The sequence below is a fragment of the Marmota monax genome, unplaced genomic scaffold (genome assembly GCF_021218885.2).
Source record: "Marmota monax isolate L192 unplaced genomic scaffold, Marmota_monax_Labrador192_F-V1.1 WCK01_AAM20220418_F8-fsc00043, whole genome shotgun sequence".
NCBI classification, from domain to species: domain Eukaryota; kingdom Metazoa; phylum Chordata; class Mammalia; order Rodentia; family Sciuridae; genus Marmota; species Marmota monax.
In genome coordinates this window covers 180,464-205,212 of record NW_026691982.1, presented here as the reverse complement: position 1 = coordinate 205,212, position 24,749 = coordinate 180,464, and the positions used below count along the sequence as shown (strand labels likewise).

Genomic DNA, 24,749 nt, shown 5'->3' with positions numbered 1-24,749 from the left:
CAGGAGTGTCTTAAATCACACCAAGTAGTATTTATTGGATTTGAGGCTTTAGCACACCCACCTGATATTTCCAGAGTAGGATACTTCATGGATAGTGAAATAAAAATAGCCAATACTTGTATAGTGCTTAACATGTGCGGTGTATTTGCCCAAGCCTGCGTATAAAAATTCAGTTACCCTTCACAACATTACTGAGAAGTCAGTATTGTTATTTTTAGCATGACTTTCTAGAAAGGGAAACTGGGGCAGAGAAAGGTCAGTATATTGCTGCTGTCATGCAGCCAGTGAGTGGCTTTGAATGGAGAGTTTAGGTCTACCCATGAGGCCTACTGGGTTCCCTGTGTTGACAAGAGCTAGTCATGCCCAGAAGCCACTATGGTGTCATCAAGCCCATGAGTGAAGCAGAGAAGAGGGAAAATAGGAGGAAGAGAAACCAGAGAAGAAAGGAATTAAAGTAGATAAACCTTTTCTGGTTTTATACTTTTAGTCATTCTAGCAATTTCTTGCTCATGCCTATGTGCATAAGTAAATATTTTCCCCTTCACTTCATTCTCTAACTACTCACTTATAGATACCAGGCAAATATTTCCCTATGAATTACCCATTTATATACAGATGTATGTACATGCACACCCAAATTTCCCATTTGTGACTATAAGCACTTTAAGAGCAGAAAGTATGTGCTTTATATCTGCTGTCCATTCCACAGGCACTGAGCTAGGAACTGGGAGTACAAAGAATGGCTAGATGGTGTCCTCCTATGAGAAGCTGTTTCCCCTGGGGAAGCCAGACATGTGACTCAGTGATGACAGCATGACATGGATATGAGGGAAGAGGAGCGTCCACTGAGGAAGCAACCAATGCTGGGAGGAGTCAGGAAAGGCTTGTCCAAAAAGTGCATATGGTTAGGCTTGAAGATGAAGGAGCTCTCAAGGTGGGCTCATGGGGTTCATGATAGAGGAACCAAGCACAGTGAACAAGATAGATGGAGCTGCTCCTCCCTGAGGGCATTTGCAGTGATTGACCATCTGCCAATGTTCAGCAGGAGCAGATTCTAAAAGCCCATAAAGAATGTGTAAAAAAATTGGTCTTTGTTTTATAATGTATGCAACCACTTTTAATGGGATTGATATGCTTGGATAAGAACTGTGGGGACATAGCCAATTTCACACACTAACCAACAGCAAGAGTTGCTTGACCTACTGGGCTTACAGAGAACTTACAACTAAGAAAAAGTTCATGAACTGCCTCAGGCTAATTCTCTAATTCTTCATATTAACAGAAAGACTCTAATGAAGCATATTTCCCTTCATTACATTAACAATAAAAATATGAGTGCAGGTAGAATTCTGATATTGGTGCTGTCCTTAAAATTAAGGATTATACAATTAGTCATAGACATTTACAAAGGATTATGAAAAATCTAGCTTTGGTTTGTTTTGTTGTTGTTGTTGTTGTTGTTGTTACCTACATAGTGTCTATAATTCCAATGTTTGTATAGATTACTTTACTCCTCAGAGAAGTGTAACATAAAGGCAGGACACCCAGCAGAGCATTGATAATGGGAACAATCTTGGAAGATTATCATAAAGGGGCTATATTTTTATTTTTGATTGGCATATAATAATTATACATTTTTATCAGACATGATGTGATATTTTGATATATGCATACAATACATAATGACCAAATCAAAGTAATTAGCATTTCTGTCTCAAAATCCTTTCTTCTAGTTATTTTGAAATAAACCATACATTGTTGTTAGCTATGCTCATCCTACTGGGCTATAGAACTCTAGAAGTAATTCTCTTGTTTGACTGTATTTTGATACCTGTTATCTATCCTCTCTCTATCTTGCCCTCCACCACCTGGACCATTTTACTCTCGACTCCTATGAGATCAACTTTTTTTAGCTTCCACATAGGAGTGACAAAATGTGGTATTTGTCTTTCTGTGCCTGGCTTATTTCACTTAACATAATGTTCTCTGGGCTCATCTGGATTGCCACAAATAACAGGATTTCATTCTTTTTATGACTGAATAATATTCCATTGTGTGCATATATCCCAACTTTTCTTTTTCCATGAATCTATCATTGGACCTCTAGATGACTCCATATATTGGTTATTATGAATATTGCTGCGATGAACCGGTGGTGAAGATGTTTCTTTGGCATACTGATTTCCTTTCCTTTGGATATATACCCAGTAGTGGAATTGCTGGGTCTATGGTAGTTCCATTTTAGTTTATTGTGGAACCTCCATATTGTTTTCCATAATGGTCATACTAATTCACTTTCCTTCCATCAGAGAAACAGGATAAAATTTTGATGCTTGGTTCACCCATATTCTCCTTTGTGAATGGGACATAGGTTCATGTGCTTAGAAAACATTTACTGAGTACCTGTTAGACACCAAACACTGCATTGGAAGCTACACATAAAAACAAGATATACCCTTATTCTCAATGAGTCATATTTCTACCCCTTGCTATAGAGAAACTGGTGGAATATCAAATATTTGCATTACAGTTGGTTTCCAGTGATCAGGTTGAAATGCTAATTATTTTCATTTACTCCACTGCAAATCTGCAGGCCACACACTCCTGAGTGTCATCTAGGAGTGAACATTGGGCCCCACTGAACATTAAACAGTAGAAGATCACTAATAGCAAAAGCCTGGAGTGGGGTCAGTTCACCAGCACTAAATCAATACTCATCATAACTCTCCCCCTGGGAACTGCACTTAGGTCCAGAGTAGGTCTTATCAGTAAGTATATCCATGCAGCTGCTTGTAAAGTGAGATGGCTTTGAAAAACCACAAGGAGGGAGGGCTGAGGGTAGTCTAGTGGTACAATGAAGCCTAGATGCTAATAATGTGGAATTGGGGACTCCTGGGAATCATCAATAGCAGAAGGGCTGGCCTGGAAGGCTGCTGCAAAGAATGGAAAGGATTTTTGGAATAATGTGCATCAAAATTAGAGATCAGCAACAGCAGGAGACCAAGAGGCAAATTCTTGGATGCAGAGTTGTATTCTCTTCTTGTACATACATAACAATTATCATTAGGAGAGCCATCTCGAGAACAAATGATAATGAGAATATATATGTATGTGTATATGGGTTTTGTGTGTGTGTGTGTGTGTGTGCACACTAATGTATACTTTTATGTTTGGAAATATAGACATGCTTACCGATCTGAAGTTGAATAAACAGTTTGTATATATTTTCCAGAAGTATTCTCCTGATATCCATCTTTTGGTGATTTACTAGAAACAAACATACATGAAGATATGAGAGTCTATATGTTTTCTCTAGTATCAATATCATATGCATACACTGATGGATTGTAAGAAAACATACACATGCAGCCTTATTATTATTGTTTTTTGTTACCCTGCAAGTCAGGATAATGCTTTGACACTTATTTTTTTAATCTGTAGAAGTATTGATGCACAAAATGCCTCCAAGTTGATATATCATCAAAGTAAATATAGAGTAGGGTAAGGAATATAGGAACAAGTAGGTAAATAAGTCAATATTTTTTCATAAAATGTATACTTTCACCTCACTTGTTCACTAAAACTATTTGCAGTCTAATATAAAATAAAGGTAACACACAAAGCCCAAGCAAGGCAGGCAAACACACATACACCATTCCCAGGGAACAATGGACACACATGAGCTTTTAGAGAAAGCTCTAGAAATTTTTATTTTTACTTGAAAACATGCAAGAAGGAGTAATTTAGAATGAAAGCAAAATTTTAAGTGCAATTTTAAAAGTCCTCTCTTTTTCATTTTGTAGATTGTCCCAGCTTCTAAACGTCACTTCTTCTGGAGACAAATGAATCTGTTGTGAGCTAACCAGTTGGCTCCTCATAATTGCTTCCCAAAAACTTAGGCTACCTGGGAATATATTACGATTCAATTCAACATGTTGCTACTATTTCAAGCAAGTGATAATTCTACATCCCTCACATGAGATTTTTCAATGAGAAATCTCTCTCTCCATCCAAACAGTCCATAGGCAGACTGCTGTCAGAACTAAAATCTACTTCCTGGAGCACATTACCCCTCAATGCCAAATAAGAGTTTGCACATATTTGTTCATGATGCACATATCATTACTTTTATTTTATTGATGAGGAAACAGAGAACTGCAGAATAGCTTTGCCAAGACTACATGGTTAATAAATGGCAAACAAAGACTCAACCCAAATCTGATTCTAGAGACTCTATGCTACAATGCACTGTCTGTCAGTGGAGATTTTAGGGAAGTTAGGGGTGTTTGGGGTTGCATCACCACTTTGTTAAGTTAAAGGAGGGGAAAATCAATCTTTCCAGAATGTTCTGCCCTGTAAACACTTGGCCTGGCATGCAACAATGTAATCTATTATCTTTTATTTTATATTGACATTTTTAAAGAAAACAGAAAATATTATAAAATAATACAAAACCAAAATTTGATTTTTCTCAAACCTAAATGTGTATCAGAAACACATGACAAGTTTGTTAAAATGAGATTTCTGGGTTCCAGTTGCAAAGCTTTTGATCTGGCAGGTCTAGAGGGAGGCCAAAGAATTTTCATCTCTAGCAAGTTCTGAGGTGATGCTAGCCCAGAGTCCACACTATATCAAAATGTCTAAAGTTAGATGTTTTATAGAATATACATAATTCTAGAAAAATCATCATTTCCTTGAAAATCAATACTGCAGTTATTGGCATGAGTTCCTGTAAGACATTTCTTTAGAAATCAAAACATATTGGTGTAATATCCCTTAGAGCTGATGATGTGTGAGAGAGATTATTATATAAATATGGAAGAAATGCCTGTTATTTTCTAATTCTATTTTACAGTATTTGGAGTCTTGCCTTCATTGTAATATTTTTTGATACTATTTATCTACTTACCAATGTTTTTCAACTACTTGTTATTTTAAAATTTACTCTGACGCAGGTTGAAAGGTACCACAGATGTGGGGGTAGCATTACTTCCTGTGTTCCAGACTGGCAGCAGCACATGCCTCATATTTAATAAAATTGGAGCCAATTTTGGTTTTGTATTATTTTATAATATTTTCTGTTTTCTTTAAAAATGTCAACATAAAATTATATGTGAAAAAATTATTTTGAAATATTTTATATGTAAGTTATTTAAAAGAGGGCAGAAATCATTGTCTTCAACATACCATAGAGTGCAACGTAGATTAAGACAAAAATCAAATTGGAATTTATATTTTAAAGGATAAATTATGCGTGGGTTTGAAGAACCTTTTTTGGAAAATTGCTCACTTTCCCTCATATATGAAGTTTGTTGGAGCTCCTGAAGTTACCCTGCACCTAGAAGATTCACCGGGGCTACTTCTGCTCTAAGGCCTCTTACATGTTACGTGTATCTGCATGGGTGTGTCCAACCATTAGATTACACAACAATTACGGCAATGCTTGTTTTCATACTCCTTGAAAACCAAATGGGCTGTGAATTTGTGACCTTATTTGACATTTTCCTCAAAATCCATCATGCCAATAAGCAGATTTCATGGGACATCCATTCTTTGTAATTTGGGTCAAAATATATCTGCTCAAAGTTATACCCCTTATTTCAGATTAGAGATAAACAATAGACAAAACCATTTAATTAAAGTGGGACTTCAAATTAGTATTGGGATATTTGTGTAGTTTACAAAGCTTGTTAAACCATATGGTCACATATGTCTATGTGAGAGCTTTCAAATGATAATCCTATTATGTACACATGTATTATATTAAACCATCACTTAGCTCATCCAGTGACTATCATTATTTATCAAGTACTTAATATCGGAAAATGCAGTACTAAAAAAATAAATAAATAAATTTAAAAAAAGGAAAATGCAGTACTATATGCCTAGACCTTAATACATTTCTAGGTGGTCTTATTTTGTTAAACATAGACCATTTCAAAATTATAAAACAAAAAAATATATTTTAATTATATTTCTAATACCTGTTTTCCACGTAGGTCCTTGTGTACACAACAGTGTCCTTTGGTCTTGTGTGCCTGGTCTCAGCATTGGAACTGCAATACAAACCATTTTACTTCATGTTGAAAGTGTATGTATAAGAATAATAAAAACAACAAGGCTATTATCCAATTCAATGCAAAAAGTAATGTTGTGTGTCTTTCTTCTAGACTATAATTGTGGAAATCATGTTAAAGTGCTATTAATTAAATTCTGCAAAATTTTATTATTTCTCCTATTTTGTTCTTAACTTCCACTGTGATGACCTACTTTCAGAGTATTAGCATGAAAATCAGTCATTCAGTAAATCTGCTCAGAGCGTGAAGATTATTTTCAATATCTGTGTAATGTGTTTAGTGTCTCTTTCCCTGATGTCCCATTCATATTTCCTACCCACAATTCTCCCCATAAACCTCAAATAAAAATGAATCATAATTTAACTATCATAACAGCATCTAATTTAATGAAGCATCTAGATCTATCTAAAGAATGCCAACATTAAGGCTGGACAGGTAACTCAGTGGCAGAGAGCTTGCTTAGCACCCCAAAGCCTTGAGTTCAATCCCCAGTACTGCAAAACAAAACAAAACAACAAAACCCACTAATATCACAATTTCATGCTTTTTGTAATTATAGACTTCTTAAGGAAAAAATGTATTTTACAGTTCCTATCCAGATGTTCCAATAAAAAACCAAGTTGCTAATAACACTTCCATGTAATGTTATATACATATAACCCCAGATAAAATTAGAAATGTCTTCATTTCAAAGGAAGGGTCAGAGGCCAACCTCAGTAACTTAGCAAGACCCCATCTCAAAATAAACAGTGAAAAGGGCTGGGGATGTAGCTCAATGACAAATCACCCCTGGGTTCAATTCCAGTACCAGAATAAACAAACAAACAAGAACAGTCCTGTTGCTTATTGTACAATCAATTAAATACCTGAAGCTGTCCTTGGTTTCATAGGAATAGGAAGTGCTTCTCGTAGACTCATTGTGCAAAGTTTTGGTGAATCCATTGACTTGGCCACCTAGCCTGAGAGAGTAAACATAGTGTACTTGGCACTTAAAATCAGTCACTTAAAAGTTTTTTGCTTTATTAAACTTCTGTTCAATTAATATTACTTTACCTACAATTAACATTACTTTACCTATGACTATCTGATGTCTGCACAGATATACATAGAGTACACTCATTATTTCTCTCCCTTCACAGAAACCAGACTTTAACACTTAAGAATATCCACAAGCACATGCCACATTGTCTGCTGCTAGGACAGAATACCTTTTTATCAAGGCTTGAAACCATCAGAAATAGATTCCTGCAACATTTTCACACCAGCAGTGTCATTTTATAAAGCTTCCCATGGTACAACATATCTGAGAATTTATCAACTTAATGAAAATGATCCAGGGGTTGCTCTGAGACATTCCAGTTTCCATTTTGCTTTTAATGAAAGGCAACACTTTGAAGATTGCAGAAGAACTCTGACCTAGATATCTGCTAATCTAAAAATGTCACCATAGAGTGGAGACACATTTGCTTTTTCCTATGGAACAGAAGAAATTCTTAATGCAAGAATAGTGAACATTTTAGCTCTTTCTCTACCTCCATGTTAGCAAACTCTGACACAGGAGAGACATGAAAACCTACAGGAGAGTTCAGATCTTAATCAAGCCTTATCATTCTCAAACAGGCTGTTCTTTCCATTTCCAGAAAGCTCTTAAAGAAGAGGAGAACATTTGTTCACATATCATCTCTGACATACAGAAAATCACCTCTGGTTTTAAGGCAGCTGTTTCATGAACATATAAGACTAAGTTTAAATGATACTAAGTAGTGAAAATGTAGAATTAATTGTATTAGATTTTTAACATGATTATTACAATATGTCACTCCAGGAATAGTAAACCTAACTTGGAACTGTTTAAAAATATTCAAATCATATGACACACAATAAAAAACCCAGTTACAAAAAATTGATAGCTTCAAAGAACAAAGATTATCAGTGAGATTGAAATATGTGTTGTCCTCAGCAACATAAAATAAAAAATAAACAGTTTGCAAAATCCACAAACAGAAGAGGGAAAGGCTTTGAAAACAGTACTATTATGGACTATTGTAGTCCCTCCAATTCATATATTGAAGCCCTAACCCTCCATGTGACTGTGTTAGCTCTTCATTAATTCTTCTAATGAAACCTCATTTCATAAACAAGCCCAAATGAAATTGGTACACCTTTCAAATCATATTAAATAGGAAGTTCCTTAATTATACTTAATTATTTACTTTTTTCTGAGTAGAATTTTTTATTGTTAAGATACTTGTTACATAACATCAGTGTTTTTCTAAGTGGAAGTCATGGAGAAGATGCTGGCTTTTTGTTTTGTTCTAAAGGCACATGAAAGCAGGTTTTCTAGAGTTAACAATTTTGATAAATGGTATTTTTATGCATTACAATTCCTATTACAAATATAGAGCACATTTTTCTCATATCTTTGGTTGTACACAAGGTAGAGTCACATCCTTCATATCTTCATAGATGTACTTAGGGTCATGATGACCATCGCATTCCACTGTCTTTCCTACCCCTATCCTCCCTTACTTTACCTCCCTCCCCTTTTCCCCTTTGCCCTATCTAGAGTTCATTTAATCCTTCTATCCTACTCCCACAGCATATTATGAATCAGCATCCTTAAATCAGATAAATCATTTGGCATTTGGTTTTTTGGTATTGCATTATATTCTCCAGCTCCATCCATTTACCTGCAAATGCCAAGTTTTTATTCTCTTTTAATGCTGAATGATATTCCATTGTGTATATACACCACATTTTCTTTATCCACTCATCTACTGAAGGGCATCTAGGTTGGTTCCATAGTTTAGGTATGTGCTGCTATAAACATTGATGTGGCTGTGTCCCTGTAGTATGCTGTTTTTAAGTCCTTTGGGTATAGACTGAGGAGTAGGATAGCTGGGTCAAATGGTGGTTCCATTCCCAGTTTTCCAAGGATCCTCCATACTGCTTTCCAGTTTGGCTGCACCAATTTGCAGTCCCACTGTGCCTTTCCCCTCACATCCTCTATCTCTCACCATACACAAAACTCAACTCAAACTGGATCAAGGACCTAGGAATTAGACCAGAGACACTGCATCTATTAGAAGAAAAAGTAGGTCCAAATCTCTATCATGTCAGATTAGGCCCCAGCTTCTTTAATAAGACTCCTATAGGAAAAGAATTAATATCAAGAATCAATAAATGGGATGGATTCAAACTAAAAAGCTTCTTCTCAGCAAAAGAAACAATCAGTGAGGTGAATAGAGAGCCTACTAATTGGAAACAAATTCTTACCACGTGCACATCAGATAGAGCACTAATTTCTAGAATAAAAAACTCAAAAATCTTAACACCAAAAAAATAAATAACCCAACTAATAAATAGTCCAAGGACCTGAACAGACATTTCTCCAAAGAAGATATAGAATCAATCAACAAATATATGAAAAAATGTTCAACATCTCTAGCAATTAGAGAAATGCAAATCAAAACTACTAAGATTTCATCTCATTCCAGTCAGAATGGCAGCTATTAAGAATTATTTACTTTTTTATTTCAAACCTCAATCACTTTCAAATAATATTTGAATGAGCTTGGTTAATTGTAAGCCACTCCTGTTCCCAAAATAGTGAATGGGTTTCCAGAATAAGCAGATCCTACTGAAAAAATTATCCTGCCTCATTCTATCAAAGGCTTTCTTAGGATCATGATAAAAGATGGCAGAAGATGATTTGGACAATTAAGGGAAAAGAAAGAAACTGTCTGTTAGATTCAAGAGCCTTTTGTAGACATTATGGGGAAAAAAAGTGAGTCAGCTTTTTCCCAAGCTTTTCTACTGTCTGCAGAAAATATTATTCCTTACACACACACACACACCACCACCACCACCACACCAGGAAAGTGAAAAATGCCATAGAAAGGTAAATATTTTTTTAAAAAAGTAATATATTGTATTTTTAGGCTTCTTTTACATTTAGGGGGAAAATTGCTAAACATGAAAATTTATTAATTCCTTCCCAATTTAAACACTGATAATAACAATGAAATACTGCTTTTATCCTATTTTTTCTTAATACTAGCAAATAAGGCATTACAGTTTTAAAGCTCTTATACTTTGTGGTGTAAAGAAATTTCAAAATTAGGTTCTGTTTTGTGGCTGTGAGCAATTTGTGCATTTTTTAGCACAAGGTATCCAAGGAAAAGATTTTCAGAGTGTGCTCTGCATCTCTGAAGACCTACCAAGCAACAGTAAGTAAAAATAAATCTTCACAGACCACATAAAGAGCTTTGAATTTCCATGACGCCTTTTACACTAAGCAATGGAACAGCAGGCCTTAAGTGAGAAAGTCTAACAGAATTAGAATTTTGTTAATTTTTTTGTATCAGCTATTAAGCAACTGGTACCATAATTTTTTTTGTATTTAGATAGTCTTTATTTTTAAAAACAATAATACAGTCAAGTCCCCAGAAAATCTTCTAAGATTACACACTGCACACAGGGGCAAACTCATAATAAAGAGAGTAAATTATAATGAACCTTACCTTCCATTCTTTTTTTCAGACACATGAGAATTTTCTTCAGTTAAATTTTCTTGGTCCTGGTCTCTGGTTACAACACAATTTTGGAAAATAAGCACATATTAGAGTTAAAAAATTAAACCTTAGTACATAATGTTAGACATAGTGATTTGTGGTCTATAAAGTGTATGGAAGATCAGAAATTGGATGTTGAGCTATTTGGCCCAACTACTAGTGGATCAAATATGAAAGCACAGGTTGGATGGAACCCCATGGTAGAGTGCTTGTTTGCAGACAGAGCATCTGGGTTCAACCCCAGGACTGAAAGAAAGAGAAAGCAAGCAAGAAAGGAAAAAGAAAAGAAAGTGTGAATTACATTGTGAGAGAAAAGTAAAAAAAAAAAAAAAAATTATATGTTTTTTGGAAGGTTTGGGAAGTCTTGCCTGAAAAGACACCATTGATTTATATTCACAGTCAGTTAACATTTAATGAGGACTAAGTTTGAATCACAAAGTTCTAACTGTATATTTTTACATGATCTCTTTCAGATCTCACAAAACCATACAGGACAGCATCTAGGACTCAGAAAGACTGAATTTTCCAAGACCAATAAACTAATTTATGGAAAAGTCAAGATTTAAGGCCATATCACCTGCCCACCTAAAATCGACTCTTGAATTTTTCTTGGAGTCTTCATTCAGACTTCTGGAATAATCAAAACATAAGACATTAACCCAAAATGTTAGTCAATAATTTATGATAAGAAGGATAAATGGAGTGATTGGATTCTTAAACCTTGGGCTCCATTAATGATTTCACAAGTTTTCATAAGATACGATGTCCTCTGATATGTTAGTTGCATGCCAGCTATTTATATATTGGGTATAACATTGAAAATTCCTGGGATATGTGTGTTTTCATGAGTTTGGAAAAGGCTTTGTCTGTCATGAACTCTACTGAGGAGGAGCATTGTTAAGGAGTCAGATCAAGAAGGGTCATCTCTTCCCTTTCTTCCCTGGGCAAATTAGTCAACTTTTTAAGCTTCATTTTGTAAAGGAAGTTACTAATATCCAATCTTTCAAGTCATGATGAAAAATAAAACTTAGGGCACAGTGAGCACACTTGTGGGTGAATTGAATAGGCTTACATAAATTAGAACTAATGGAAGTGTAGAGATGCAGGAGCACTACTGATTCACAGTTTTGAGGGACTACATTTTATTGTTATTTGTATCCTAAATTTTCACATATTTGGAATTAATTCCAGTTCTTAAAATTGACCTTGCCATGCCCTGAGTTTAACTAAAGTTGCAATATGTGAAATAAATACATAGACTTGTACTCACAAAATTAATATTGATAAGGACAAAGAAACTATAAACATTCTCATCTTTATGTGGAGTGAGATTTAATACTTTTTATATAACATCCAAGTCATCAGTAATTTTTTTTTTAAGAGAGAGTGGAGAGAGAGAGAGAGAGAGAGAGAGAGAGAGAGAGAATTTTTTAATATTTATTTTTTAGCTTTTCGGCGGACACAACATCTTTGTTTGTATGTGGTGCTGAGTATCGAACCCGGGCCGCACGCATGCCAGACGAGCGCGCTACCGCTTGAGCCACATCCTCAGCCCACATCAGTAATTGATAGACGATAGAAATTAGGCACTATTAAATAGCCACACTTAAACCTTACTTTTAAAATACTAGCTGCATGCTTTTGAAAATGCAAAAATTTGGGGTAAATTACTTTTTAATGTGAATTACAGTAGAAATATTCCAATTTGTGTACGTAAAAAGTATGATAGTTCAGAGGCAGCCCAGAAGTATCAAAATCACTAGGTTTTTTGATCTGAATGATATCAAATTCTAAACTGAATTTCTGTTGAAAGATAATAGAATGAATCAGATATAACTTTCCTATGTTCATATGTGAATACACGACCCGTGTAACTCCACATCATGTACAAACACAAGAATGGGAAGTTATACTTCATGTATGCATAATATATCAAAATATATTCTATGGTCATCTAAAAAGAACAAATTTTAAAAATGAAAAAAATTCTAAATTGAATTTCTCAACTTGACAGCTAAACCTGTGTAAAGTAATCTCCCAGCTCACCTCCTGAAAATTTAGAAATGGAGACAGAAGGCTTTGGGTTTTCCTACCCCCACCATAGTCTTCATCAATTTCTGGAGCTTCCTTCTTGGTATCAGGGGCTGCTGTACCACCTTAATGGCCTTAGACATTAAGTGATCCTTCCCTTAATGTTTCGAATAATACTTCACTAAATACTTAGGAATGAAGGAATAAAATTAAATGGAGTATCCATAATCCAGTTTCCTATAACAACAAACTGGATGAATGGCAGCAGTACACGGGAAAGATCACCAGGACACATGAATCTTGGAAAATCAGAATTTTGTCCTGGAAAGTCATTCTCCCTCTACTGCCAACAGTGGAAAAACTTTGCACTACATTTAAGGCAGCTGATCACTTTTATTACAACTTGAGGGTAGGTCTAACATGATCTTACACAGAGTAGCTGCTTCATAAATATGTGAAGACGAAAGGTAAAGATGGCCATCTACAAGCCAAAGAGAGAGGCCTGGAACAGATTCTTCCCTCTTGGCCTAAACAGAATTAACCCTCTGACAGCTTCATCTCAGACTTCTAGCCCCCAAAGCCAAACAAAGTAAATTTCTATCTTTCAGCCATCCAGTCTGTGGTCCTTTGTAAATGCAATCCTAACAAATGAATTCAGACTTCTTCTCCCTCACGAGGTGATTACTTCTAATTTCTCTGCTTGATGGTGGACATTCTCCATTCCTCTGGCACTTCCCACTCAAGATTGCTGCAGATACTGCACCTTTGCTCTGTGTACACCTCTCACTCAACTCTTACGGGCCATAGCTTCTTTTAAGAGGGAGAAAAAATGAATTTGAACTTCAGGAAGAAGAGGAAGCCAGAATCTTACAAATCCAACAACTAAACTAGACAAAAACTGAAGCCCACGTAAGCCTTCGAAGAAGCATGCTCCCAAAGTGGTGTGAATCAACAAACCACATTGTTAATGGCTTCATAGAATTTTTCTTTTTTCATTAAATACCACATATCAAGTTTGGTTGAGTGGGCTATAAAATTTTAAGCTGAATGAGCTACACTAATATTTAAAGCAAACATTTATGGAAAGCACCAAATGAGCCAGCCTGGTAACACACACCTGAGTCCCAGCAACTTGGGAGGCAGGGGAGGGAGGATCACATGTTTAAGGCTTAGCAAGACCCTGTCTCCAAATAAAAAGGGCTGGAGGTGTAGCTCAGTTGTAAATCCCCAGTCCTCTCCATACATACACACAAAGCACAAAATGTATATTTGCCTTGCTTATTCACTCTCTTGGTATCATGAGCTAAATCAGAAGATCTAATACAGTTCAGACTACCCATACACTTCCCAAGTCAAAGGATGTGAAAATAATTTTTGTTTTTTTAATTAACACCACATCTATTGCATGACGTCTTTTACACTACAGTGAAAGATGAAGAACTGTGAGTCAAAGCGTGAAAAATAGATTTTATAGAAGTTCAAGCCAAATGCTGCAGGCTTGAGCAGCAAAGGGATTCCAAACGCTTCCCATTGTAATTGTAGCAAAAGGAAGACCTTATAGCTTACAAGCAGTTAAATTAATTTCAAGGAAATCATTGATTCTTTATAGATTCATAGATTGCTAAAGAGCAAATTATTAATCATTGCAACCAGTAATAATTTTTTAAATGTGGATTTCAAGCATTGGGGAGAAAATAGGAGTTATCTATGGGGCAAAGCCACAGGTGATTTATTTTCCTCTGCCACATTAAGTAGTATAGTTACTGAGCAGGGGAAATGGAGATTCTGGGGACCAAGAAATTACGTCTCTTGCTATAGACATTTCCTAGGATAAGTTTTGATGTGATAAAATTATTACTTCACTTCTAACTGTTCTTCTCCTCTTGTGTGAGTATAGGAGGTATTTATTAATAGGTGGCAATATGCTTCTCTCTATAGAGCTAACTTAATTTGCTTTTGCAGAGTATCATACACACTTAAAAAATTAAGAGTCTCCATATAAAACTTTTACTATGGTATTTCTTGTATGCCAGGAACTAAATCTTAGGCATTGGACTATAGTTTAAAAGGAATTTTTGTCTCCCTGAAAGGAATATAGAGTACAAAGAAGTAACTAGTATAATTCTCAATTTATTGACATAATAAAATGAGCCCAGTTTTACATGTTTTTACATTTTTTTCAACAAAGATGTCTTATTAAAGAAATTAAGAGATCTTTAGAGAAGTTGGACAATTTAGGTATTTTAAATATAAAATATAATTTCTAACTTCAATGGCTCTTGTTCACCAACATTCACTAAGATTATTGTGAACAACTGGGTGTTTCAGTGCACACCTATAATCCCAGATACCTGGGGGGCCTGGGGCACAAGGTGGGAGAATTTCAAATTCAAGGCCAACCTCAGCAATTTAGTGAGGTCCTGTCTCAAAAGGTTTTATCTAGTTGGACTATCATAAAGCACTGATTAATTTGAGGTTTAGTCATTAATGCACAGAATATTTAACCTCATATGTGCCAGATACTGTGTCACTGTGCTAAGCAGTATAAAGAATAAGCAAGACGGATCCAGTCCTTGACACTAATGAGCTTAAAGGCAGAGAGAGATAGAGGATTAAATAATAATTCTCTCTAAGGGACAAATGTTAGGGGACAGGAAGGACAGAGCATGAGAACATCTAGAGGATGGTGCACACATGGTGGGTAGGGCTTTCCAGGACCTGAGTGAGAGACACCTACACTGTACCTGAAGGGTAAGTAGAAGTTATCCAGGCAATAACACGGAAGGAGGAGTGAAGAGCAGTCCAGTGAGAGGCCGGTGGATAGAGTTTACTTGTAAGTGGGAAGGAACAGGAGTTGGGGTGGGAAAGCCTGCAGAGGCCAGATCATGATGGGCTTTGAAAACCAGGTTAAGCGGCAGGGTCATGACCTATTGGCAACGGGAAGCCGCTGAAGGATTTTAATTAGAAAAACAGGATCAGATTTGGATTTTAAGAAGATCAGCTACAGTGATTGAAGGACATCAGTAAGACTGGCAGCAGAGGAACCCTTAGGAGACTGGACAGCAGTCTGGATGACAGCAGTACTGGGGTCATTTCCTAAAAGGATGAGGAGAAGCACCAAAGTGATTGATTGATTGATCATGGGAAGTGAAGCAAGAGTCGAGGATTTCCCCAAGTTTATGTCTTGAACAGAAATAGGAGAAATAACCAGTAGGAAGACAGGAAGGAACTTTTCTGTTGCTGGAAAACTAAAAACTTGGAGGTACATGTTAACAAATAGCCCTTAAAAAGATGAAAGTATAAAATCACAAATAGAACTTATTTTTTATTTTCTGCTTTACGTGAATGATGCCTTTTCTCACTGGGAAGCCTTAGATGAATAGGTGTGCTTTTCTATATTCATTCGGGAGCAAAAATTCAGTTTTAATAATTAGTCTAACAGTTTATAGGCTACAGATAACTGAAAATCTCTCAAATGTTGGTTCATGTTGCTGCTAAAAGTCAGGCAATTTCTCACTGAATAAATAAAAATTCTGTGCACATCTGCATTTGTTCTGGTTGTTGTGTTCCAAGAAGCAGTTCAGGGATGCCTGCTTACATTCTGATAGATGATTGAAGTTTATTCAGCCCCTAACTGTGAATTAAATATACAGCTGCAGGAGATGTCAGCAAAGTCACATAAAAGGATTCTGATTCACTGCTGTTATACTATTAAATAATCAGTGCTTGTGTCTCACTGAATTGATGTAAAAGTGCCTTGTGGCTGTTCTTCCTACCAGGAGGTGCTTTAAAATACCTTTTTTTCTTTACCTGCATTAAAATCAAGAGGGCAGCATGGCTGCAATATAGATAGATACAGGTGGCTGTATCCACTGAATGAAGTCATTCTTTTCAAAGAGTTCAGTATTTCCCATTTATCTGCTCTGTAACAATTCTTGGAATTCCTGGCTGATAATCATCAAATCTGGTGTGCGACCAAAGAATAATCAGGCACAAGTCCTTCTTGTGGACCAAGATGCCATCTTAAAAGATCATGATAATGAATTTTTAAATTTCCTTTTTGTAGTAATCATACTTGTGGGAGGAAAATGTCCTGTTTCCATGTATGTTTGTTTAGGAGTTGTTGAAATACAACTTTTTGTAAAATTAGTCTCTTGCAAGTAAATGAAAAGCAAATGCTATGTTGCTATTGTCAACGTAGCACACTTGCCAGAGAGGCAGAGGCAGGGGAGAGGAGAGCAGCAGAGAAAAGAGAACGGGGTGGGGGGGGGAGTGGGGGGCAGGAGGGGGGCAGAGAGAAATAGAGAGAGGGAAATTCCAACATGATTGGAAACCTTCTAGGACTATTTCTAATATAAAGAAAAGTCTACCCTAACAAATACCACTATGAAGAAATGGTTCTACTTAAATAAGTTATTTCCATATAATTATCAGTGGCAAGATCTAAATCACAAGTTTCTTGTTATTTCAACCATTAAAACATTTCCATTCAAGGACTAGGGATGTAACTGAGTGAGAGAGTGCTCACCCAGCATGCTCAGGCCCTGGGTTCAACCCCCCAGATCCATAAAAATTTAAAAAATTTAAAAAATTTAAAAAGCCCTTTAACTATATGTAGGGAAAACAGGGGAATAAAGAATATGAAAGGTTGAAAGAAGAGTGTCGGTGGGCATTGAAACACAGATCTTCTGTTCTCCCTCTAGGTAGTGACATCAGACACAGTTAGATGGAGGTGTTTTCTTTCTTGAGAGGGCTACTAAGTATCTTTGAGTTCTAGTATCCTCTTCCACAAAATACTAGAATATTTCTCATGGGGTGTTGTTGTAAGGACTAAATGTATATAAATCGCAAGTCACAGGGGCTCAGCGAGCACTCCAAGTAGCAATTGCTCTCCAGCTGCCTTCTGTCTTCCAAGATCCAAGACCCCAGTGATAAAAACACAGAAACAGAAAGAGAAAAATGAAGCACTGACGTAGAAAAGCTTAAGAGGCCAATTACTGTGTTACATTGCCCTTTTCTCCGACTGGATTCAAAGTACTTTTTCATAAATAATTTATGGTCTTCATCTCAGAATGTTGGGCTATGATTCCCAGCTATTATTTATTATGATAAAATATCAAGTCAGCAGAATGATTTGAACTTCCAATACAGTATACACAGGTGAATCATCTACACTTTATTATATACTAATAAAGCACCTTGAGTGGAAGACATGATATAAAAATAGCAAACTCAAGGTGGAAGTTCAAGATTAAAATCTGCTATGATGTTTGGCAAGCCTAGACAAATTGTAGATCTAAGCTTCTAAAGACCCTAAATTTCTTTTCCAAATTGGTTCAACTTCTTCAAAAATATTTTTCTTTTATTTAATTTTATTCACTTTTCATTTCAGTCTTGAAACTCTGCTTCCTGTAGACAACAAATATTAAGTTGTTAGTGTAAAGAAGAAGCCTGGAACTGATTCTAAAGTAGTTCAATTGATTCCAGAAGAGTGCAGTGTTTCCTTGTAGACAGGATACACTTGGGCTACAAATGCATCCTTATTTGTAACACTAAAGAAAACTAAAAGCCTTCTTCAAAAAAGGAAGAAAATCCCTACCCTAGATAGAACCTTGGGAATATGTCAAAATAATCAGGCAAGGCCATTTACCGATTAGAGTTCTCCAGAGCTGAAGGTTTCACATTAATAAGATGATCCAGGTCTTGGCTATTTAAAAGAGACAAAGAAAAATTCAGGTTAGTGAAATGTTTTGCAGGTTGAAATCAATAAAGCCATGATACAAATCCATGTCATCCAGGGACAACAGAGAGATCAAAATGGGATTAACTGCTTTTATTTGAGTACCTCTGATTGTTTCTGATTACTACAGGATTCACTTTGATGAAGTTATCCAGATCTTGGTTTCTTTAAATGAAAAAAAAGGAAAGAGAGCATTTAGTGATAAAGTTATTTTTTCCAACAATTAAAATATATTTTATTAGTGCATTTAAAAAATTGTTTTTAGTTTGTAGATGGATACAATACCTTTACGTTGTTTATTTATTTTTATATGGTGCTGAGGATCAAACCTAGTGCCTCACACATACTAGACAAGAGCTCTACCACTGAGCTACAACCTCAGCCCCTATTAGTGCATTTTAATTCATAGAATAATGTAAATAATGTGCCTCATCATATTAAAATATATTTTTAAATAAATCAAAGAAACATTAGAAAATAACAATGTGTGAAATTTATTTGTATTTAAGTGAACTTTAAAATATAGTTATGATACATGCAATTAGAAACTTAAATATTAGGTGAAATTCAGTAATTGTTAGTTTTTACTATGACTTTGTGTGTATTATTATTATTACTTTACCATTTTAAGCTATTAAATGACTGACCAAGAAGGACATAAGCAGATGCTATCATACATAACAACTCAGATTAAATTATTTAAAATCAAACATGACAAAATGTTACAAATCAAAGTGATATAGAGTTTTTTTTTTTTTTGGTAAAATTGTTAAGGTTATAAATCAGCTTGAAATTATAATAAAACAAAATACTCTTGACCAAAGTACATTTAAAATAAAAATGTATTCTATTACCTTTGGTTGTTTGTGAGAATTTCAGGATTCACTTTGATGAGCTTATCAAGATCTTGATTTCTTTAAGGGGAAAAAAAAGATGAAGCAGCTTGGGTTAGAGATAATAGGATTTCAGGTCATTGTGAATGGAGGAGAGGATGACAGAGTGAGACATGGTCTTTTGGGGTAGAACCGCCATGCAATGTGTTTTCTAACCCATCCAGAGGAGGAAGAATTATGCTGTGAGAGAAGGAAACTTACTCTGACTTCACACACTTTGCTGCAGAAGCACATCTATCTATAAGAATGTGCAGGCGAGGTACTCCACAGCCAACACCCAGTGATTGACAATTTGTCACTCCAGAAGAGTTCAACAATATTAAGATAAGAACTGATTCTAATGCCTTTGCCATTTCTTAAATTATATTGTAACTAAGTGTATCAATTCTTTGAAACACTAAGGTCTAAAACAGGTTTTATTCCTTATTCTTAACGTAACTTTTTTCCTTCTATTTTATTTTATTATTATTACTATTATCATTATTATTTAGTGCTGAGGATGGAAGTGAGGATCTTTAGCATGCTAGGCAAGTATTCTACCACAGTAGTATGCTTCCAGCCCTTTTCTTTTCTCTATGATGACTAAAAACCTCAATTGAACTTAATTATTCATAGTTAAATTAGGTGTATCCTCTGAAAGTTGTCCACTCCCCAGCCTACCAATTTCTTTTTTCAGCAAGAGAATAGTATTTCCTCCCCTATGGTCTGTTCTCAGCCACTGCATTGATATAACTCTTGTTTTAAGGGCTACAAAGTAATATATATATATTATATTTTATAATATATATAATATATATTTTAACATATATTCAAAGAAACGCAAGGCAAATGCCTGGCAAGAGATTGCACAGGGCTGATAACCCCTATTTCCCCTTCCAACTGAGACAGCAACCAGTCTGTACCCATCCCTGCAATCCTTTTTTCTTATCTAAAAACAAAATGCATTTTACTCAACAAAAAGATTGATGGGGTGGGGGGCGGCGCTGGGGTTGTGGCTCAGTGGAACAGTGCTCACCTAGCACGTGCAAAGCACTGGGTTCAATCCTCAGCACCAAATATAAATAAATAAATAAACAAACAAATTAATAAATAAAGTTATAAAAAAATTGATGCAAGGTTACAAACTGAAAGTGCATCATTTAGAGATGAATCCTAAAAAAAAAAAAATCATTTAGAGATGAATCCTTAAAAAGGCCTAGGGTCTACGTTCCCCTCCCCCAGCCTCAATCTTTCCATGGAATGTGCTTCTCAGCTCATGACTCCATTCTGGGGACCTCTTCTGGTTCTCACATCTCCACACTGGATGGAAAGTCCCTATCTGGACTTTCACACTTTTGAATTAGCCTCTATATAATATACAAAATTAAAGATTATCTATTGGTATCTGCAAACACCATTAAAAGAATGATTGTCAAATGAGAACTAGCCCAAACATAATTTCTTCATATAAATTGATAGAAAAATATGTTATAAAAAGTACTGTGAGGATTAAGTGAGCTAGTAAAGGTAAAAAAAAAAAAAAAAGTGTCATAAAACAAAACTGTGCCATAAAAAAAACTATGCCATAAAAACAAAGCTTAAAATTCGGTTAACTTCAAAATGTAAAAGAAAAAACTAACAAGGGATAAAACTTTGTAGAGGGGATAATATGTTCAAAAGCCTTTTTATACATATAAAATTAATCCCAATATATTTTAGTATAACTACATATAATACTCGTTAGCATAATTAAGAATAGGGAGCATAGAAAATGCAAAAACAGACACGGGGGCTTCCATTTATATTTGTTCTGCTGAGCACAGAAAATTTGATCATCTATCAATCTAGATAAGAAATATTTAATTAATATTTTATATTAATATTTATGTGCATGTAAATCGTATTTATATTTATATGAATAATATTTACATTAATATTACCAATTAATATTTTATAGATTAATATTTTGTAAAGACCAATAAAAAATGCATTTTATATTACAGCCCAATACTCTCTCTTTTCCAGACAGACATGAACAAAATCACAAATTGAAAACATGAAGTATACAAAATAATACCCTACTCAATTAGAATTCTCACATTTTCTATTTGATTAAGCTTATTCAATTGAAGAGGTGAGGCTGATTATTACTCACTAAAATAACTACAACATCCTTGAATGGATGGTGACCCATGATTTGAGAAACTCTGGCTTAGAAAACATATGTTAAGTCCTACTACTACTTCAATAAAAGGCAATGCCATGTGTTAATAAGATCAAGATCCTAGTAATAGTGCTGAACTGTCTTGGTTGACAGCATAGGCAATTTATCTCAATGAATTGAAAACAACAAAATATTGACTTTTTTTCTTGACCTGAGTCCTGATAAAAAAGGAATCTAATATCTAAATTTTATCCAGGGAATATGTAACATCTTTCCTACTCAAGTTACTGCTTTCACTAATTTTGCTTTCAGGGTGTGGCAAATAATGCATTCTAATGCATTAGAACTGGTATTGTGACTTCTGAAGTTTTAAATGCTGTAAGACATTTTGCAGTCATTTGCATACTGTGCCATTGTCATTCATAAAGTAATTCTTCACGTGACACTGTGAAAACAGTAGAGGGCACATCCTGGTTGTCCCACAATAGGAGCAGCAATCCTATCTGTTAGTCTCCACTATTTCCTGAGGTGTTTAATTAACTTTCATTTACTTCAGGATCAAACTCTGTGCTGTGGTTGTAAAGACCAGAGTTGGGCTGAGAGTTAGAAGAACTCCTAGGAGACTATGGGGTTTTTGCTCTCTGGTCTCAGTATTCTCATTTCTATATGAGGAGCTTGGATTGGATAATGTCTAAGGCTCTGCTCATCACTGGCTTCTATTCCAGGACTCCATGAATATGAATTTTACTCCCTATAGTGTTTATTATATCCTCTTTTAATGCTTATTTTTTTCTTTTTAAATGCAATTCACTGACAATATATTCTATATTCAGCAAGCAGTACATGAGTGCTCTGAAATGTAATATATTAAACTGACAACCTATTATTGTCTTGGAGTAACATCTCTGTACCGCTGATACATAATTAGCTTTAATCTATGTTAATTGCCTGCTGTTAATAAGATTGAGTATGACTACTGAATTCTCTTTTTGGTGTCCACAGCCTATAATTATACCTAATGTGCAACTAATGATACCTAGTCTTAAATTGTGAACCCAGTAGGTGTTCGGTAATTATTCACTGCTTAAGAGATCACAGAACTACTATCAGTCTTACACTGATTTTCTCTGTGACCCTGGTCAAATCACTTAACCTTTCCATGTCCTAATTTCCTCTTTGACAAAATGAGCAATTTCAGCTGGAACAGTGGTTTTCAAAATTGTTCAAATTAACTAGGCTAGGATTCTCTGAGGTTTCTTTCTTCTTCTTTTTTTTTAAAGGTAACAACAAAACTTAAAAAGGAAATCATGAAAACATTTCTAAGATTTCTAAGAGTAAGGTGTAATGATGAGAAAATGTTCATATAACCAGGAACAAAAAGAGAATTTCATTATCTTAGAGAAACTACTTACAGAATTACCAAATTTTGGGTCCACCAAACCCTCTAAAAATCAATGAACCTCAAAGTTCTGGTATTACCCAGAAAACACTTCTAAAAGGATGTAAATGATACTACTAATGAGTCTAATGAAGTTTATAGGTCTATTTTTTTAAATTAACTATCACTAAGAATTTAAATTCTAGAGACAAAAGTATTAATATCAATGCCACACAAAAACAAAACAAAACAGCTCTTGGACTGGCTGTGTTCCTAGCACCCCCTTCTCCAATCATTCCCTTCAACTGCTTTACTTGAGGCTGAAGAAAGAGATGGGGCCACCATTTATTGTCATCAGCGGCCTCTTTCTTGCAATTAGCAAATTCTGTCGTTAACATCTAGGTTTCCAAGGACATATAAAAACTGTGATGATATTTCAAGATCTATATCTAATTTGCCCATAGAATGGTTATGCCATTTATAATCACACTGTGCTTAGTTATAAAGAAGGAAAACCAAACAAGTAAATAATATTCTTCTCTTACCCAGAGATGCTTTGGACAGCTTTGGGGTTTACATTAATAAGTTCATCAAGACCTTGTTGACTAAAAAACAAAATGAAATAAAGTTCAGAACCAATAAGAAATCAGCAAATATAATGACTGGTGGGTTTTTTTTTTAAATTTATTTTTATTTTTTTACAATTATAAATTATTCAATGGAATCTAAAATCTAAAAAGTAATAAGTTTATTGAGTTTCTACTTTCAATACACAGTTGCTGTTTTCTAATCCTCAGAGCAACTCACTGAGGTAGACACTATCATACCCTATGAAGAAATTAAGTTTCACAAAGACACTTCCTAGGGCTATATACCTAAGCAGTGGTTGAGGGTGACCAAAACTGAAATTGTAACAAATGGACCTCAGACTCCACACTCCTGCACCCTAACAGGCTTCCTTTCTTATATTCCTGGAAATTCCTTCCATTTGCACAATGTTTTCACCATTATCTTCAAAATAATTTTATAAAAGATGGTTTGAAGTTTCTTTGTTATACATTTATTAACTTTTGCTTCAATATGTAATAGGTCTTAATTTCTTTCTCTCTCTCTCTTTTTTTTTTTTTTTGTACTGGGTATTGAAATCAGGGGCATTTAATCATCAGCTTTTTTTTTTTTTTTTTTTTTGAGACAAAGTTTTGCTAAATTGCTGAGGCTGGCTTTGAACTTTCAATCCTCCTGTCTCAGCCTCCAGCGCAGCTAGGATTACAGGCAAGTGACTGTAACAGGTCTTAATTTCTCAAGAACAATGTCATGTAAAAAAATATTCTTTTCAAGTGTAAGAATGTTATGTTTCCACTTTTAGCAACCAAGTCATTTAAAAATTAATTCCTTGGGTCTATGAGAGAGTATAAAGCCAAAAATCTTTGGTTTATTCAGCTTTATCAACTTTTATTAGTTTAAACTTATACTTATAATCTATTTGTGTTGTTATTGTGTCAAAAGGAATTGCTCAAGTAGTAATTATACTAAATGGGCTTCAGTATTATCATTTTAAACAATATTATAATGAATAAGATGATTAATAATGAAAGAAAAACTTCTCTACTATTATTACACATCAAAAAATCAATGTACTAGGCATAGTGGAGCCACCTGTAATTCCAGTGGCTCTGGAGGTAGAGGCTAAAGAATTTTGAGTTCAAAGGCAGCCTCAGCAAGTAAGAAACTTAATGAGACCCTGTCTCTAAATAAAAAAACAAAAAGGGCTGGGGATGTGGCTCAGTGGTTAAGCACCCCTAAGTTCAATCCTCAGTACAAAAAGAAAAGAAAAGAAAAGAAAAGAAATCAATGTGTTCTTCGTTTTCATGTTCCCTTTCAAAATGCCCTTAGTCAATAATCTTTCTTTCTCT

At 35.0% G+C, this 24,749-nt stretch overlaps 1 protein-coding gene across 4 annotated transcripts in view; it reads right to left on the bottom strand.

Annotated features, from left to right (window-relative positions):
• The window catches only part of Scel (sciellin), a 94,474-nt gene that overhangs the window by 6,190 nt on the left and 63,535 nt on the right, over nucleotides 1–24,749 (bottom strand). For all 4 annotated transcript variants that reach the window (XM_046447124.2, XM_046447140.2, XM_046447143.2 and 1 more), the window contains 8 exons: nucleotides 23,382–23,441; nucleotides 19,277–19,336; nucleotides 18,528–18,587; nucleotides 18,333–18,389; nucleotides 10,601–10,663; nucleotides 6,944–7,036; nucleotides 5,985–6,056; nucleotides 3,193–3,267 (listed from right to left, as the gene is read on the bottom strand). In XM_046447124.2, the coding sequence (XP_046303080.1) occupies nucleotides 3,193–3,267; nucleotides 5,985–6,056; nucleotides 6,944–7,036; nucleotides 10,601–10,663; nucleotides 18,333–18,389; nucleotides 18,528–18,587; nucleotides 19,277–19,336; nucleotides 23,382–23,441 (540 nt within the window). The remainder of the gene's footprint in view (nucleotides 1–3,192; nucleotides 3,268–5,984; nucleotides 6,057–6,943; nucleotides 7,037–10,600; nucleotides 10,664–18,332; nucleotides 18,390–18,527; nucleotides 18,588–19,276; nucleotides 19,337–23,381; nucleotides 23,442–24,749) is intronic.